The sequence below is a fragment of the Macaca thibetana genome, chromosome 19 (assembly GCF_024542745.1).
Source record: "Macaca thibetana thibetana isolate TM-01 chromosome 19, ASM2454274v1, whole genome shotgun sequence".
NCBI lineage: Eukaryota > Metazoa > Chordata > Mammalia > Primates > Cercopithecidae > Macaca > Macaca thibetana.
In genome coordinates this window covers 43,965,023-43,980,516 of record NC_065596.1, presented here as the reverse complement: position 1 = coordinate 43,980,516, position 15,494 = coordinate 43,965,023, and the positions used below count along the sequence as shown (strand labels likewise).

The 15,494-nt window shown below is 44.2% G+C and overlaps 2 protein-coding genes across 2 annotated transcripts in view; both read left to right on the top strand.

Annotated features, from left to right (window-relative positions):
• LOC126942104 (glycine cleavage system H protein, mitochondrial-like) overlaps positions 1–15,494 on the top strand; it is a 290,077-nt gene that overhangs the window by 126,966 nt on the left and 147,617 nt on the right. The window lies entirely within an intron of this gene.
• On the top strand, positions 833–6,091 carry LOC126942116 (galactoside-binding soluble lectin 13-like). The gene is made up of 4 exons (XM_050769350.1): positions 833–928; positions 3,486–3,562; positions 4,088–4,298; positions 5,817–6,091. Exons 1-4 carry the CDS (start codon positions 914–916, stop codon positions 5,931–5,933), a joined length of 420 nt encoding a protein of 139 aa, XP_050625307.1. The 5' UTR covers positions 833–913; the 3' UTR covers positions 5,934–6,091.

Sequence of the window (15,494 nt, the reverse complement as noted above, 5' to 3'; positions counted from 1 at the left end):
AGTGGGATGACACTACGAATTAATCTTAAGGAAATACCTTATATGCCAACACAACTGTGTGATTGTGCTGATTTATATGAATGGAAACTTGGGGTGTATGCTTGGAAATGAATTGTCAGGGTTCTAGACCAGGGAAAGTGGAATTTATTGTCGGGTCAAGCATGACCAATATTAATGTTAATGCATCCTCATAGCTTAGCTCCAACTTATGAGTGAGAAATCTCACCTTTCTCCAAGAATCTGCAGGAGAACAAGAGCTTCTGAGATTTTGATTCACATGAAAAGAAATAGAGAAACAAGAGCGTATACCTAAAACCCAGGTGTCTGAGAGACAGAGTGCGGGTGGCCCTCACCTGGGGGGATGGGTAAAGAAGACACAAGTGTTTTCTCTAATTCTGTCCCTAGGTCCTGCTAAGGATCAAGGTCTATGCTCTCCCAGAACCTCTGGAGAAGAAAGCAGAGGATTTTCTTTCAAGGCCAAGTGCCTTGCCCCCAGGATCTCCAGCTTTTTACCATTGCACAAGCTAGGAAAATGCACACCTTCCTGGTAGATTCTGCACAGTGGAGAAAAGGCTTCTTGAGAAGCATGGAGGCTGGAATTCACACCCCTCATCCTCACTCCATCATCTTTATCTGTGCATTTCCCTGGTGACCCCTTCCTCCCCCAGTACCTCCCTCACGGTCATTTCTGCTGCATCACAGACACAGGCCTCCAAACAGGTGTGGTTGTGACTGAGTCTGTTTCTAACACCCCACCCCTTCTCACTCTGTGGGGAAACCTTCCTGGGAGGGGCTTGGAATCAGGAATAAAGCCAGAGGGCAGGGGTGACAGGGACCCTTTAAATTCTGCAACTCAGAGATTCACACAGAAGCCTGGACACAATTCAGAAGAGCAGCCCAGATTGAGGCAACAATGTCACCGTTACCCGTGAGTTGAAAAGGCGTAGCCTTCCATAATCTCAAGTTACGTAAAGAAGAGAAAGAGGGAGATTTTATGAGATGAAAATATCAGCATTTCCAGTGAATGCTTTACTGAGAGTTGTGAGGGTATGGAAGAGAGACCCCGGGGAAATGGTATCTGAGATGGCTGTAGGGTGTGGTGTGTGGAGCCTGGGTTAGCATAACCTTCTGTGCGTGTGTGATAGTGTCTGATAGGGTGAACTCTGCACAAATGATGTGACTTTAAGTAGGAGGTGGATGGGTCTGTGAGTATAAGGGGATAACTGTGCTTTGTTTTCATGACTGTGATGTGAGTGTGTGTGTGAGCCCTGCCAGACCAGTGCATGGGCATCTTTATATGCATGGTGAGCAGTGATGCATGACTCAGTGAGCGGCATGGCTCTGTGTGACTGTGGGTGTGTGTGCTGGGATGTGACTGGGTATTAAACTGGGAACATGCATTGGCCTTTCATTCATGTGAAGGTTCCTCCCCACACAGAAATGCCTCTGATGAAGCAGCTGTGCACCTTCCCATGTGTGTTAATGTGGATCTCAGGTGGCAGAGCTGTTGGGGATCTTGGGAACCATGAGTTATTGAGGACTCATCTCTGAGCATGCGTAAGAGCAGAATGCATGAATCCTCAGGCGCCTCTTCCCAAGCAGAGTAGGAAAGAGAAGCAGGCTATGGGGCCCATGGTTCCTCAAGTGGGGTCTGCACAGTGACCACTGGCTCCTGCTCCCAGGCTCAACTTCCCTGTCTCCACCTCCTGCTGTTCCTCCCATTGTGTGCCAGGACGATGAGCAGATCCTGATTCGCTAGGGAAGGACATTGAGAGACTTGGGTTCAAAGATAGAATCACCCAAAACAAGAAAGTAACATGTTTGACTTCAGTTCAGGCAGAGCTTCCAATGGACATTCATCAAGTTTGCTAAGGCCTGTAATCACAGCACTTTGGGAGGCCAAGAGGGGAGGATCACTTGAGGCTGGGAGTTGGAGACCAGTCGGGGAAACACAGCGAGATTCCATCTTTCCAAAATTAAAAAATTTGCCAGGCATGGTGGTGCATGTCTGTAGTCATAGGTGTCTGGGGGCTGGTTGATATGAGAGGATCACTGAGGCCCAGGCGTTCAAGACTGCAGGGAGCTGTGATGGTGCCATTGCATTCCAGCCTGGACGACAGCGTGAGACCCTATCTCAAAAAGGAAAAACGTCATTCACTTATCGATTCCTTCCAATTGCTTCCCCAACTCATACTTTTCATGTGTGCAAGTACTGGGGCCGTGCTCTCAGCAATGTGTGTCCCTTCTGGGAAGGACATCCATTGCCCTTGATGGTTGTGATGCATGTGCCTCCCACACAGAGGGGTTTCGTGTTCTTTTATCATTTCTCTCTCTCTTTCAACGAGTGTTGTTTCTCATGGAGTGACTCTCTGCTGTTACATCCTCCAGTCTTGTTTTCAGTTTCAGAGTTGAAACTGATCACAGGTCAGTGTTCCATAAGGACCCTCCCCATTCTGCCAGGTCATAACCAACAAGCCCTATACATACCAGGGATTAGGCTAAAGATTTTACATGTATTAATTCCTGAATTACTGAAAACACCTTGCAAAGTAGGAGATTTTGATAATCCCCCTTGTACTCAGGACACTGAGGTAGGGAGCATTTAAGTAATGAATCTAAGGTTGCATTGCTGGCTGGGTAGAGTGGCTACCCCTGTAATCCAGCAGTTTGGGAGGCTGAGGCAGGAGGATCCCTTGAGCCCAGGTGATCCAGACCAGCCTGCACAACATCATGAAACCCCGACTCTCCAAAAACGTAAAAAATTAGCCGGATGTGTGGTGTGCACCTGTAGCCCCAGCTACTCAGGGGCCTGAGGTGAGAAGATCCCTTGAGCCTGAGGAATTGAAGCTGCAGTGAGCCCTGATCACCCCACTGCACTCCAGCCTGGGGGGTAAAATGAGACCCTGTCTCGACAAACAAGCAAACAAAAAGTTTAAAAAACAGTTAACTTCCCACTGCTAATAAGAGGCAGAATCAAGGATGGAATCAAGGCAGCCCAGTTTCTGAAACTCTGCCTTTTTTTTTTTTTCTCCCTGTTGGCCAGTCTGGAGTGCAGTGGTGTGATCTCGGCTCACTGCAACCTCCACCTCCCAGGTTCAAGTGATTCTCCTGCCTCAACCTTGCAAGTAGCTGGGATTATAGGCGTCCGCCACCACGCCCAACTAATTTTTGTACTTTTAGTAAAGGCGTGGTTTCACCTTGTTGGTCAGGCTGGTCTTGAACTCCTGACCTTGTTATCTGCCCACCTCGGCCTCCCAAAATGCTAGGATTACAGGCATGCGCCACCGCGCCCAGCCCGAAACTCTGCTCTTAACTAGGATCCCCCGTTTCTTCAGGAATATTGGGCCCTGACTGTGCTAGAATGGAAAAAGTGAGGCTCAGAATCTGCCCTTTGATCTCCAACCTTCTGCACCCTGGGAATCTGTTACAGGAGAGGAGGCCACACTTGCCCATGCCCCTCTCATCCACTCTCAATCCCCTGGCAGGTGCCACACACACAGCCTGTGTCCTTGTCCACTGGTTCTTGCGTGACAATCAAAGGAACACCAATCCTCCCTTTCATGTGAGTACTCCATGGTCCATGGCAATGGGATGGAGGAGAAGGGAAAACATTTGCTCAGGAGGTCACCTCATGTGTGAGTGATGTGGAAATGTCTAGTTGGCAGGATGGAGGCACCATGTAAATGCAGGTCCTGGAGAACCTCCTGCACCAGGCATGGGAACTGCAGTTCCTGCACGATGGGCCACTCTTGGACTCTAGGAAAGAAGAAAACTCAGTGGTTGGAGATGTGGCTCTTTTTTTTTTTTTTTTTTTTTTTTTAAATCAAGGGGCATAGGATTTTCAGGGAATGAACAAGTCACAGACTCGAGTCAGTGATTATGGCTCAGTTTCCATGCAGGGATGAAAGACAGGGCATCTCACCCCACAGGACAGGAAGGGCTGAAACAGCCTCACAGGGTTGAGGTCGCAGTGTGAGCACCAAGACTTCACTCCACCTAAGGAAAGAGGGAAGGGATTTGTGTGTGTGTCCTTTGTGTGCCCACAAAGGGAGGGACCTGCCGAACACACTGTGTGCTCTGCCCTCAGCAATGACCCACAGCTGCAGGTGGATTTCCACACCGAGACGTGTGAGAAGTCAGACATTGCCTTCCACTTCCGAGTGTACTTTGGCCATTTTGTGGTCATGAACAGCCGTGAGTGTGGGTCCTGGAAGTGTGAGATGAGATGCAACAATGTGCCCTTTGAGGATGGCAAACCGTTTGAGCTGTGCATCTCCGTGTTGGACAATGAATACCAGGTGAGCACCCCAGGAGCTCCCAGCACCCAGCCTCTGTGGGATCCCAGGGCAGGAGGCAGCCCTCCCTCAGCTTGCCCCACAAGACCCGTGGGGCGCATCTTCCATAACAACTCTTGCCCCAGGCTTTTCATCACACAGCACCCTCTGCTTGCACTGCCACCCTCATCTCTTTTCCCTCAGTGGCCACAGTCAAGGCCAGCTCATCTGCCATTTCTCCCAAGGTGAAGAATCTCTTCCGTCTTCACCCATAGCTCTCATTTCTATGTGTGCTGTTCTTTACATTTTCATGTGGCTAAGTGGATAAAATGTCATATGACTAAAATTGTTTTAGTCAGTCAAAAATTAGGTCTTCCTCTCACTCCTGAACCCCAATCTTCAGAGCAATATTACTACCTCTCTATTCTCCTTCTATACACAGTGCATGCTTATGGAAGCATGTGTATCTATATATGTGTGTGTCTATGAATACATGCTTTCATTTATTTTTAAACAAATGCTGGCATAAGTTTCTCTACACATTACTCTTTAGAAACTAGAATTGATTTGTGCTCAAAGAGTAGATCTTGAAGAAGTCATCTATCCATGGTGCTGCCTCATTTTTGAAAGAGTGCATGATATCCCCCTAGAAGGATTTCCAAAACTTGCTCAACTTGACCCTTTACATGACCATTGAAGTTGTTTCCAATATTATGTGCCCACAAATGCTGCCACATTAAGCTTTCTAATCAACCTTCTTGCCATTATGCACCTCCCAATGCTCATACTGGAAGATAATTACAGAGAAATGGAATAGTTGGTTCAAAATTGTGTGCATTTTAAATTGGAGAATGCAACTTAAAAAGATGACTTCCTGTATAGCCTCAGTAGTAAAGAACGTGAACAAACTTTCTGACTTTTAAAACCCAAAAATCCTTTGGGTAGGTCAAAAGAGGTACATTTTATTCAGATTTAAGTCAGAGATGTTTTCCCATGTGTATAAGCTGTTAAAGGTCACATCCTATGTATTGCAACACTCGTCCAGTTCCACCTCTCTGAGAACACTTGAGTTTCATTCTCTGCCACCACCAGCCCATATACGGGTAACTCCTTAGAGGAACTGGGTCATCAGCAATGAAGGGCAGTCATAGATTGTGAAGGTGAACAGCATGCATTCAGTGAACATTGTTGAGCATGAACCCCATGCACGGCCCAGTGCAAGTTGCAGGGATTCAAGTTCATGGGACACTGTCCCTGGCCATGGAGATCATCCGGGTTAGAGGAGAGGCCGAGCAAACGTGGACTGTGTGACTCAGAGTGGTAGAACCTACTGGAGAAATGAGAGGAAGCACTGAAAATAAAGGAGAAAACTGTCTGAAATAGACACAGAAGGAGTCTGTAAAAAGAAGCCTGTCTACTGGCTTCTCGTTTACAATTAGGCATTTTCTGTTTGGATGCTGTAGGTTCCAGGGCGGTCTGGAGAGGAGGCTGAAAGCTTGTTTTGTAAAATATTGCCTTTCTGATGCATTTTTACTCTTGTAGGTAAGTGTCAATGGCCAGCACTGTTACAGCTTTCCTCATCGCTTCCCGCCATGCTATGTGAAGATGGTGCAAGTGTGTAGAGATATCTCCCTGACTTCGATGTGTGTCTGCAATTGAAGGCGATAGCCAGACTCCTCATTGTGCCAGAAGTCCCTGTTTCTACATGATCACGGGATTCCCAGAGCCAGCTAACAGCATGACCCCTCCTCACTTCAACCCTTACACTTGCTCATTAAAACTTCACCACACTTCACAAAATTTGGTTCTTGCTTTCAAGGGGAAAAAGAGGTAGTGGTCATCATGAAAAGGGCCTGGGGGATTTTATGGGTGGTGGGAAGAAATAAAATAAAATAAATCTTCCTGGGGCACAAATAGTGAGTAACAAGGCCACTGAAAAGTCTGAGAACACATTAGGAGTAACACTCTTCAATAGCATGGAGTTTATGTCAGACACTCTGAACCAAAATCCCTACCCAATTTCAGATGAGTCACTGCACTGAAATGTCCTGTAGTTGTTTCCAGCCACACAGGGATAAGCAATGGGATTGGGGGCTTGAGCCATAACAGGGTGAGTGGGACTGTGTCTGAGTTGATCAGGGCTGAGTATGAACTTCACTGTCTACACTGAAAACAGAGGGGAGGGAACACTTCAGGGATCCCATTTTCCCACCTGCACCCAAAATCTCACCTGTCCCTCCACTTAACCAGGAAAAAAGCCCAGAAGAAAATCACCTGAGAAGAAACTCATGTGCCGTCCCCACTCAGTTCAGGAACAAAAGATATACAATATTATTTCTGGAAATGTGGAGCACAGATGTACTGATTTGTTCATTTACAGAGTGCTCATGGATGATCATGCCCTTTCCCATCCTCGCTGCAGACTGAGAAAGGGAAGTCATTTCACAGAGAAGGACGTGTAGGCTGCAACAGTGGACATGACAGTCGGTACTTTGTAGAGTGTAAGTCTTGGTCAGAGATGGAAGCAAGAAAGCCTTTCATCAGGGCACACAATGCTGGCCCTCACTGATAGTCTTTCCTTTAGCCCTGATTCATCTCCACCCACAGACACAAAGTTAGGAAACCTCCATTGCCACCCTCTGAAGTGCCCCCACTGCCTCCCCTCCCCTGGCAGGAGCCCAGTCATTGATCTTAGAAGACCCCTACTGATGTCCTAGTCCTCTCCTAAACTCTTTTTCTTACTGGAGTGTTTTCTTTGGGAAGAATTCTGGACTAGCTCCCTCCATCTGAGATGCTCTAATTACTTTAATCTTCAGAGGGTCTCTATCCCTGCCTTCCCTGTAAGTCTCTGCGTCCATTCTGGACATTTATTTCCATTCACCATTCAGAAAGGAAGACATCTATCTGCTTCACATTGCATGGAGTCCATGATCTTTCTGGGGACTCTCCTGGAATAAAGAAATGATCAGTATGAGGAGACTGGGACAATTCCATGTAGAAGGCAATGTTTGCAATAGCCTCAAGCTGGAAGCCACCCAATGTCCATCAAGAGTAAAATTCCTGAGTATTCAGTTTTCATAAAACTTCTCTACTCTTCTTTTATAGCTAGTCTATGCTTATGGACGCATGTAAATACACACACATATTCTTTCATTTCTTTTTAAACAAATGCTGATATAGATTCCTTTACACATACACTTTAGAAAAACACAGGTTTTTGTACTCAAAGTATATATCTTGGAGAAATCATCTATCCATGGTGCTGCCTCATTTTTTAAGGATTGCATAATATTCCCATTGAAAAATTACCAAAATTTGTTGAATTTGATTCTTTACAAGAGCATTGAAGGTGTTTCCAGTGTTTTGTTTGTTTGTTTGTTTGTTTTAATTATTATACTTTAAGTTCTGGGGTACATGTGCAGAACGTGCATGTTTGTTCCATAGGTATACACGTGCCATGGTGGTTTGCTGCACCCATCAACCCGTCATCTACATTAGGTATTTCTCCTAATGTTACCCCTCCCCTAGCCCCCACATCCTGACAGGACCCAGTGTGTGGTATCCACCTCCCTGTGTCCATGTGTTCTCATTGTTCAACTACCACTTATGAGTGAGAACATGCGGTGTTTGGTTTTCTGTTCTTGTGATAGTTTGCTGAAAATGATGGTTTCCAGCTTCATCAATGTCCCTGCAAAGGATCTGAACTCATCCTTTTTTATGGCTGCATAGTATTCCATGGTGAATATGTGCCACATTTTTTCATCCAGTCTATCATTGATGGACATTTGGGTTAGTTCCAAGTCTTTGCTATTGTGAACAGTGCTGCAGTAAACATACATGTGCATGCATCTTTATAGTAGAATGATTTATAATCCTTTGAGTACATACCCAGCAATGGGATTGCTGGGCAAATAGTATTTCTAGTTCTAGATCCTCGATGAATTGCCACACTGTGTTCCGCAATGGCTGAACTAATTTACACTCCCACCAACAGTGTAAAAGCATGCCTATTTCTCCACAACTTCTCCTGCATTTGTTGTTTCCTGACGTTTTAATGACCGCCATTCTAACTGGCATGAGATGGTATCTCAGTGTGGTTTTGATTTGCGTTTCTCTAATGACCAGCAATGATGTGCTGTTTTTCATACATTTGTTGGCTGCATGAATGTCTTCTTTTGAGACATGTCTGTTCATATCCTTTGCCCACTTTTTGATGAGGTTGTTTGTTTTTTTTCTTGTAAATCTGTTTAAGTTCTTTGTAGATTCTGGATATTAGCCCTTTGTCAGATGGATAGATTGCAAAAATTTTCTCCCATTCTGTAGGTTGCCTATTCACTCTTATGGTAGTTTCTTTTGCTGTGCAGAAGCTCTTTAGTTTAATCAGATCCCATTTTTCTATTTTGGCTTTCATTGTCATTGCTTTTGGTGTTTTAATCATGAAGTCTTTGCCTATGCCTATATCCTGAATGGTATTATGGTATTGCCTAGGTTTTCTTCTAGGGTTTTACGGTTTTAGGTCTTACGCTTTTTTTTTTTTTTCCCCCAAGATGGAGTCTCGCTCTGTCGCCAGACTGGAGTGCAGTGGCACGATCTCGGCTCACTGCAAACTCTGCCTCCCAGGTTCAAGGAATTCTCCTGCCTCAGCCTCCCTAGTAGCTGGGACTATAGGCGCATACCACCACACCCAGCTAATTTTTTTTTTTTTTTTTTGTATTTTTAGTAGAGACGGTGTTTCACCATGTTGGCCAGGATGGTCTCAATCTCTTGACCTTGTGATCCTCCCACTTTGGCCTCCCAAAGTGCTGGGATTACAGGTGTGAGTCACTGTGCCTGGCCTAGGTCTTACGTTTAAGTCGTTAATCCATCTTGAGTTAATTTGTGTATAAGGTGTAAGGAAGGGATCCAGTTTCAGCTTTCTGCATATGGCTAGTCAGTTTTCCCAACACTATTTACTAAATAGGGAATCCTTTCCCCATTGCTTGTTTTTGTCAAGTTTGTCAAAGATCAAATGGTTGTAGATGTGTGGTATTATTTCTGAGGACTCTATTCTGTTCCATTGGTCTATATATCTGTTTTGGTACCAATACCATGCTGTTTTTATTACTGTAGCCTTGTAGTATAGTATAGTTTGAAGTCACGTAGCGTGATGCCTCCGGCTTTGTTCTTTTTGCTTAGGATTGTCTTGGTTATGTGGGCTCTTTTTTGGTTCCATATGAAATTTTAAGTAGTTTTTTCCCCAATTCTGTGAAGAAAGTCAATGGTAGCTTGATAGAGATAGCATTGAATCTGTAAATTATTTTGGGCAGTACGACCATTTTCACAATATTGATTCTTCCTATCCATGAGCATCAAATGGATTTGTTTGTGTCCTCTCTTATTTCCTTGAGCAGTGGTTTGTAGTTCTCCTTGAAGAGGTCCTTCACATCCCTTGTAAGTTTTATTCCTAGGTATTTTATTCTCATTGTAGCAATTGTGAATGGGAGTTCACTCATGATTTGGCTGCCTGTTTGTCTGTTATTGGTGTATAGAAATGCTTGTGATTTCTGCACATTCATTTTGTATCCTAAGACTTTGCTGAAGTTTCTTATCAGCTTAAGGAGATTTTGGACTGAGACGATGGGGTTTTCCAAATACACAACTATGTAATCTGCAAGCAGAGGCAATTTGACTTCCTCTTTTCCTAATTGAATACCCTTTATTTCTTTCTTTTGCCTGATTGCTCTGAACAGAACTTCCAATACTATGTTGAATATAAGTGGTGAGATAGGGCATCCCTGTCTTGTGCCAGTTTTCAAAGGGAATGCTTCCAGTTTTTGCCCATTCAGTATGATGTTGGCTGTGGGTTTGTCATAAATAGCTCTTATTATATTGAGATTCCATCGATACCTAGTTTATGGAGAATTTTTAGCATGAAGGGCTGTTGAATTTTTTTTGAAGGCCTTTTCTGCATCTATTGAGGTAATTATGTGTTTTTTTTCATTGGTTCTGTTTATGTGATGGATTAGACCTATTGATTTGAATATGTTGAATCATTGCATCGCAGGGGTGAAGCTGACTTGATCATGGTGGATAAGCTTTTTGATGTGCTGCTGGATTCGGTTTGCAGTATTTTATTGAGGATTTTTGCATCTATGTTCATCAGGGATACTGTCCTGAAATTTTCTTTTTGTGTTGTTTCTGCCAGGTTTTGGTATCAGGATGATGCTGTCCTCATAAAATGAGTTAGGGAGGATTCCCTCTTTTTCTATTGTCTGGAATAGTTTTAGAAGGAATGGCACCAGCTCCTCCTTGTGACTCTGGTACCATTCAGCTGTGAATCCGTCTGGTCCCGGACTTTTTTTGGTTGGTAGGCTATTAATTATTGTCTCAAATTCAGAATTTGTTATTGGTCTATTCAGTGATTCAACTTCTTCTTGGTTTAGTCTTTGGGTCGTGTATGTGTCGAGGAACTTATCCATTTCTTCTAGATTTTCTAGTTTATTTGGGTAGAGGTGTTTATAGTATTCTCTGAAGGTAGTTTGTATTTTCTGTTGGATGAGTGACGATATCCCCTTTAATATTTTTTTATTATGTCTATTTAGTTCTTCTCCCTTTTCTTCTTTATTAATCTGGCTAGTGATCTATCTATTTTGTTGATTTTTCAAAAATCCGGCTCCTGGATTTGTTGATTTTTTTGAAGGGTTTTGTTTGTTTGTTTTTTGTTTTGTTTCTTTGTCTCCTTCAGTTCTGCTCTGATCTTAGTTATTTCTTATCTTCTGCTAGGTTTTGAATTTGTTTGCTCTTGCTTTTCTAGTTCTTTTAATTGTGATGCTCAGATGTCAATTCTAGATCTTTCCTGCTTTCTTTTGCAGGCATTTAGTGCTATAAATTTCCCTGTATACACTGTTTTAAATGTGTCCCAGAGATTCTGGTACATTGTTTCTTTGTTCTCATTGGTTTCAAAGAACATCTATATTTTTGACTTTATTTCATTATTTACCCAGTAGTCGTTCAGGAGTAGGCTATTCAGTTTCCATGTAATTGTGTGGTTTTGAGTGGGTTTCTTTTTTTTGTTTGTTTGTTTGTTTTTTTGAGACGGAGTCTCGCTCTGTCGCCCAGGCTGGAGTGCAGTGGCCGGATCTCAGCTCACTGCAAGCTCCGCCTCCCGGGTTCACGCCATTCTCCGGCCTCAGCCTCCCGAGTAGCTGGGACTACAGGCGCCCGCCATCTTGCCCGGCTAGTTTTTTGTATTTTTTAGTAGAGACGGGGTTTCACTGTGTTAGCCAGGATGGTCTCGATCTCCTGACTTCGTGATCCACCCGTCTCGGCTTCCCAAAGTGCTGGGATTACAGGCTTGAGCCACCGCGCCCGGCCTTGAGTGAGTTTCTTAATCCTGAGTTCTAATTTGATTGCACTGTCATCTGAGAGACTGTTTGTTATGATTTCCATTCTTTTGCATTTGCTGAGGAGTGTTTTACTTCCAATTATATAGTCAATTTTAGAATAAGTGCAATGTGATGCTGAGAAGAATGTATATTCTGTTGATTTGGGTTGGTGAGTTCTGTAGATGTCTATTAGGTCCTCTTGGTCTAGAGCTGAGTTCAAATCCTGAATATCCTTGTTAATTTTCTGTCTCGTTGATCTGTCTAGTGTTGACAGTGCAGTGTTAAAGTCTCCCACTATTATTGTGTGTGAGTCTATGTCTCTTTGTAGGTCTCTAAGAACTTGCTTTATGAATCTGGCTGCTCCTGTATTGGGTGCACATATAATTAGGATAGTTAACTCTTCTTGTTGCATTTATCCCTTTACCATTATGTAGTGGCCTTCTTTGTCTCTTTTGATATTTGTTGGTTTAAAGTCTGTATTATCAGAGACTGGGATTGGAACCCCTGATTTTTTTTTTTTTTTTTTCTTTCCTTTGCTTTGGCTATTCCTCCATTCCTTTATTTTGAGCCTATATGTGTCTTTGCATGTGAGGTGGGTCTCCTGAATGCAGCACACCAATTAGTGTTGACTCTTTATCCAATTTGCCAGTCTGTTTCTTTTAATTGGATCATTTAGCCCATTTTCATTTAAGGTTAGTATTGTTATGTATGTATTTGATCCCGTCATTATGATGCTAGCTGGTTCTTTTGCCCGTTAGTTGATGCAGTTTCTTCATAGTGTCGATAGTCTTTATAATTTGGTATGTTTTTGCAGTTGCTGGTACTGGTTGTTCTTTTCCATGTTTAGTGTGTCCTTCAGGAGCTCTTGTAAGGCAGGCCAGGTGGTGACAAAATCTCTCAGCATTTGCTTGTCTGTAAAGAATTTTATTTCTCCTTTGCTTATGAAGCTAAATTTGGCTGGATATGAAATTCTGGGTTGAAAATTATTTTCTGTAAGAATGTTGGATATTGGCCGGGCGCGGTGGCTCAAGCCTGTAATCCCAGCACTTTGGGAGGCCGAGACGGGCGGATCACGATGTCAGGAGATCGAGACCATCCTGGCTAACACGGTGAAACCCCGTCTCTACTAAAAAATACAAAAAACTAGCCGGGCGCGGTGGCGGGCGCCTGTAGTCCCAACTACTGGGGAGGCTGAGGCAGGAGAATGGCGTGAACCCGGGAGGCGGAGCTTGCAGTGAGCTGAGATCCGGCCACTGCACTCCAGCCTGGGTGGCAGAGCGAGACTCCGTCTCAAAAAAAAAAAAAAAAAAAAAAAAAAAAAAAAAAAAAAAAAAAAAAAGTATGTTGGATATTGTCCCACGCTCTCTTCTGGCTTGTAAGGTTTCTGCAGAGAGATCTGCTGTTAGTCTGATGGGCTTCCCTTTGTGGGTAACTCGACCTTTCTTTCTGGCTGCCCTTAACATTTTTTTGTTTATTTTAACCTTGGTGAATCTGACGATTATGTGTCTTGGGTTTGCTCTTCTCAAGGGGCATCTTTGTGGTGTTCTCTGTATTTCCTGAATTTGAATGTTGGCCTGCCTTCCTAGGTTGGAGAAGTTCTCCTGGATAATATCCTGAAGAGTGTTTTCCAACTTGGTTCCATTCTCTCCATCACTTTCAGGTACAACAATCAAACGTATATTTGGTCTTTTCACATAGTCTCATATTTCTTGGAGGCTTTGTTCATATATTTTCATTCTTTTTTCTCCAATCTTGTCTTTTCACTTTACATCATTGAGTTGACCTTTAATCTCTGATATCCTTTCTTTCACTTGATTGATTCAGCTATTGATACTTGTGTATGCTTCATGAAGTTCTCGTGCTGTGTTTTTCAGCTCCATCAGGTCATTTATGTTCTTCTCTAAACTGGTTATTCTAGTTAGCAATTTGTCCAAACTTTTTTCAAGGTTCTTAGCTTCCTTGCATTGGGTTAGAGCATGCTCCTTTAACTCAGAGGCATTTGTTATTACCCGCCTTCTGAAGCCTACTTCAGTCAATTCATCAAACTCATTCTCCATCCAGTTTTGTTCCCTTGCTGGCGAGGAGTTGTGATCCTTTGGAGGAGAAGAATAATTCTGGTTTTTGGAATTTTCAGCCTTTTTGCACTGGTTTCTCTCCATCTTCGTGGATTTATCTACCTTTGGTCTTTGATGTTGGTGACCTTCAGATGGCGTCTCTGAGTAGACGTCCTTTTTGTTGATGTTGCTACTATTCCTTTCTGTTTGTTAGTTTTACTTCTGACAGTCAGGCCTCTCTTCTGCAGGTCTGCTGGAGTTTGCTGGAGGTCCATTCCAGACCCTGTTTGCCTGGAGATCACTGGCAGAAGTTGCAGGACACGAATGATTGCTGCCTGTTCCTTCCGCTGGAAGCTTCGTCCCAGAGGGGCACTTGCCAGATGCCAGCGACAGCTCTCCTGTATGAAGTATCTGTTGGCCCCTTCTGGGAGGTGTCTCCCAATCAGGATACACGGGAGTCAGGGACCCACTTGAGGAGGCACCCTGTCACTCATCAGAGCTTAAATGCTGTGCTGGGAGATCCGCTGCTCTCTTATGAGCTGTCAGGCACGAAAGTTTAAGTCCGCTGAAGCCGTGCCCGCAGTCACCCCTTGCCCCAGGTGCCCTGACATAGGGAGATGGGGGTTTTATCTATCAGCCCCTGACTGGGGCTTCTACCTTTTTTTCAGAGATGCCCTGCCCAGAGAGGAGGAAATCTAGAGAGGCAGTCTGGCTGCAGTGTCCTTGCTGAGCTGTGGTGGGCTCCCCTGTTTCAACTTCCTGGCAGCTTTGTTTGCATTGTGAGGGTAAAAGTGCCTACTCAAGCCTCAGCAATGGTGGATGCCCCTCTCTCTACCAAGCTTGAGCATCCCAGGTCGACCTCACACTGCTGTGCTAGCAGCGAGGATTTCAAGCCAGAATTTTAGCATGCTGGACTCCACGGGGGTGGGAACTACCAAGCCAGGCACTGGAGGGAATCTCCCAGTCTGCCGGTTGTGAAGACCATGGGCAGAGCACAGTATCTTGGCCAGAGTGCACTGTTCCTCCCAGTACCGTCTCTCATGGTTTCCCTTGGCTAGGAAAGGAAATCTCCCGACCCCTTGCACTTCCCAGGTGAGGCGATCTCCCACCCTGCTTCGGCTAGCCCTCCGTGGGCTGCACCCACTGTCCAAACCGTCCCAATGAGATGAACCGAGTACCTCAGTTGGAAATGCTGAAATCACCCGCCTTCTGTGTTGATCTCGCTGGGAGCTGCAGACTGGAGTTATTTCGATTCGGTTGTCTTGCCAGCAAATCCCAGAAATCCCTGTTTCTACATGACGATGAGATCTCCAGAGTCTGTTAACAGAATAATCCCTCCTCACTCATTCCCATACACTTGGTCATTAAAAGTTCACCAAATTACCCAGGATTTGGTTCTTGCTTTAAGAGGGGAAAGAGAAAGTAGTCATCTCAAGGGGGTCTGAGCGATTATTTGGGAAGCATTAAAACATCAAAGAGGAAAAACCTTCCTGTGACTCAAGGAGTGAGTGACGAGGTCCCTGGAATGTCTGAGAAATTAGGAACGGCATCCTCCTATAGCACATAGTTGACATCAGACACTCAACCAAAATTTTTACCCAATCTCAGATGACTCACTATACTAAAATGTTAGGTATCTGCTTACAGCCACACAGGTATAACTGGTGGCTTTGGGGAGAAACTGTAACTTTAGGACAATCAGGTGGAATTTCTTAATTCTTTACATAGTTCCCAGGATGTTTACTGTATGTGAACACTGTGCCTTGCTCTATGCAGGCTGCCGTGAAGGAACTTTAGAAAAA